Source organism: Musca autumnalis, unplaced genomic scaffold (genome assembly GCF_047663935.1).
Source record: "Musca autumnalis isolate F117 unplaced genomic scaffold, ASM4766393v1 scaffold_3, whole genome shotgun sequence".
NCBI lineage: Eukaryota > Metazoa > Arthropoda > Insecta > Diptera > Muscidae > Musca > Musca autumnalis.
The window spans coordinates 26815994-26818654 of NW_027411866.1; the positions used below are offsets into that span (position 1 = coordinate 26815994).

Here is a 2661-nt window from a genome sequence, read left to right on the forward strand (position 1 = left end):
ATATCTGGTAAATGACTAAAGACCAAGTTCGACCTAATAAAAAGATTTCAGAATCACATTTGAATTAGGTCAAACTTTTTCTTTACTCATTTACGAGATATGACTTAATTAAGAATGTCATGCTTCTTATGTGTCGACGTCTTAAGTTTTATGTACCGAGGCCTATATTATTTCGGCAAGTAATACCCTGTTTACATTATAGCTTTTATAAGATTATAGGATTTATTTAACGTATACCCAATGGAATTTTCATGTGAAATGCAAATCCGGTTATATATAAATGTACTATAATTCATACGCCTACACAGGATCAATGCATTAATATATGTTTTAAATGAAATTAAGTTCACACTTTTGCAATGAGGTCACCTGTACGTTGTACGTTGTTTTATTCTCAACCAGACAATAACATTTACCTTGCCCAAGTAATTGTTGAGATGTTTTTTTATTGTTAAATGAGCTCAGGTATTATTGGGATTAATCAATGTGGGAAAATGGGTATGAAAAACAATTGAGAAAAGAAGACGTTTGCCGTTGCAAATGAATATATAAAACGGCTGAAAAATATTATTTTAATTAAATATCAACTGTTAAGAGGAAAGAAATTTTGTTTTTGAACGGAAACAAAAACAAGAAAGCAAATGTTTTCCAAATATTTTATTATCGCCTGTGCACTATTGGCATTTTTAGCAATGGTCACCTCACAGGCTACATATTTAGGAAATCGAAGACATCCAAGTAAGTAATGAGATGTTCAATATCTTCAATTTGTTTGTATTAAAAAAATGTGCCTTTTTAATATTTTTAGCTCTGGCTGACTACTGCTACTATGAAGACTACAATCTTACCATAAGAATTAATGAAACTGCATATCCACAAAATGTAAACAGCTGCTTTAAAGTTTTCTGTCGTGAGGATTATGTTTTGCGCCTTAATCAGTAAGTTGGGGCCCATTTTCGTTGTAGTTCTATTGCCAGGACATCAGTTACCCTGCGTTTACAAATGACAGGACAGTTGACTTCATGTATTGGTTGTCAAAATCCCAAAAATTGCCTTTGTGACGTAGGCGTCCAGACAACTGCAAAAACAGTTGTAAAATTATGAATGAAAATCGTCGAATTGCTTTTGTTTTCCGTTCACATATTTTGTTTTTGTTCATGTTCTTTTGTTTTCAACACATTTCAATTATTATCTCACACATTTTTACAAAAAAGTTCAAAATTTGTTAACCCGGCTGTCTGTGAAAGAATGATGGACAGCTGGTAGCCAAACGACAAATGTATGTATGTGTTAGTAAATCAGAGTTGTATTTGAAGACAAACTGTCTAGTGTAAACGCCTAGTTAAGGGTGAAACCTAGAAAGAAGTGTTATTGACTTGAACCTAAAAGCCTCGATACACAAACAGAACGGCATTCTTGCTGAAAGGCATCGGTAAGGCCGTCATCAGACCATCTGCTTTTTCACAAGTATGACATCAGCTGTTCTGTATATTAGTATACACAAAGTGACAAGATACATGTGAAAAAGCAGATGGTCTGATGGCCGCCTAAATAAACAGCTTGACATTCTTGCTTAAGTCATTTCTGGTATAAGAAAAAAAACGACCGACACGAATTCGAACTAGGTTGACCTTTCCGATTAGTCTTCTACCATAAATAACGTAATAGTACGGTTAAATTATTGCTGGGTTAACCCACTTCATGAGGATTTATTTGACGTTTGCGCTAAGAAATTGACATTTGAAACCCAAACCCACTGGGCTAATCAGGTTAAGTGTAACCGAGGTGTAAACAAGAAAGCCCGTTTTCTTATGTGTCAAGTTAGAACCATTGCCACGATAATAAACGGTAGTCTAAACTTGTTTTTAGATTTACGCCGAAAACACATCCAACGTTTCAGTAAAGTTGGGCGTCCTTTCTAATAAAAGAATAAAAGAGCAAAGGCACCATAGATGGAATTTTTCTTTATTCTTTTATCAGAAATGACACCCAACGTTACGACGTTACTTAATTGAAACGCATTTGCTTTGTCATTATTTTCGCAATTTTATATTCTCTTTCTCTGTATTTACAGCTGTCCACGTCGAGCTATCCCATGCGAGAGAACTGATTTATCGAAACCCTTTCCACAGTGTTGTGTTTGTATTTAATCTAATATTAAAACCATGGCGGAATAAGAAGGTGTCACATCGATAACAATAATCGGTCAATTTACCAGACCAAACGTCAAAATATCGCACTACTGTGAATTGCTGTTTACCTTTTGTATGTAATTTTATTCACAATAATGCATTTTGACAACTAATGTGATAATCAGCTGTTTTTGCCGTTGTACCTGTATTATTGTGCCATGATTAAAATTAAAACTATAATAAAAAAATCAACTATTGCAATTGGTAGACTGTTCGAATACTGAAGGGAATTCGTATTCAAAATGCCAAGATCTTTTCACGGTTGATCTGCTTTTTTATAAAAAATAGAATTGTTTTGAAATAATTTCCAATAGTTGAGGGGTTTCTACACGGTATGTTTTTTACATAACGACTGTCTTTTTACACATCTGAATTTTTTGCACATGGTGTGAACCATACAAAAATTTCAATCCATCAAAGTGATATGGATATACATACATATGCACTTTTTCCAAATAGAACGCGCTCT

At 33.9% G+C, this 2661-nt stretch overlaps 1 protein-coding gene across 1 annotated transcript; it reads left to right on the forward strand.

Annotated features, from left to right (window-relative positions):
• The first annotated feature begins 451 nt into the window (after positions 1–451).
• LOC141397433 (uncharacterized) lies at positions 452–2399 on the forward strand. Its single transcript, XM_073973587.1, has 3 exons — positions 452–738; positions 809–938; positions 2075–2399. The coding sequence occupies exons 1-3, from the start codon at positions 642–644 to the stop codon at positions 2148–2150; spliced, it is 303 nt and encodes a 100-aa protein (XP_073829688.1). The 5' UTR covers positions 452–641; the 3' UTR covers positions 2151–2399.
• Positions 2400–2661: the final 262 nt, after the last annotated feature.

Bases quoted from the DNA above. Each gene is read 5' to 3' on its own strand.
- LOC141397433 (XM_073973587.1), top strand. From the start codon at position 642: ATGTTTTCCAAATATTTTATTATCGCCTGTGCACTATTGGCATTTTTA. The intron at 739-808 runs GTAAGTAATGAG...TAATATTTTTAG, and splicing joins AGGAAATCGAAGACATCCAA to CTCTGGCTGACTACTGCTAC. The intron at 939-2,074 runs GTAAGTTGGGGC...CTGTATTTACAG, and splicing joins TATGTTTTGCGCCTTAATCA to CTGTCCACGTCGAGCTATCC.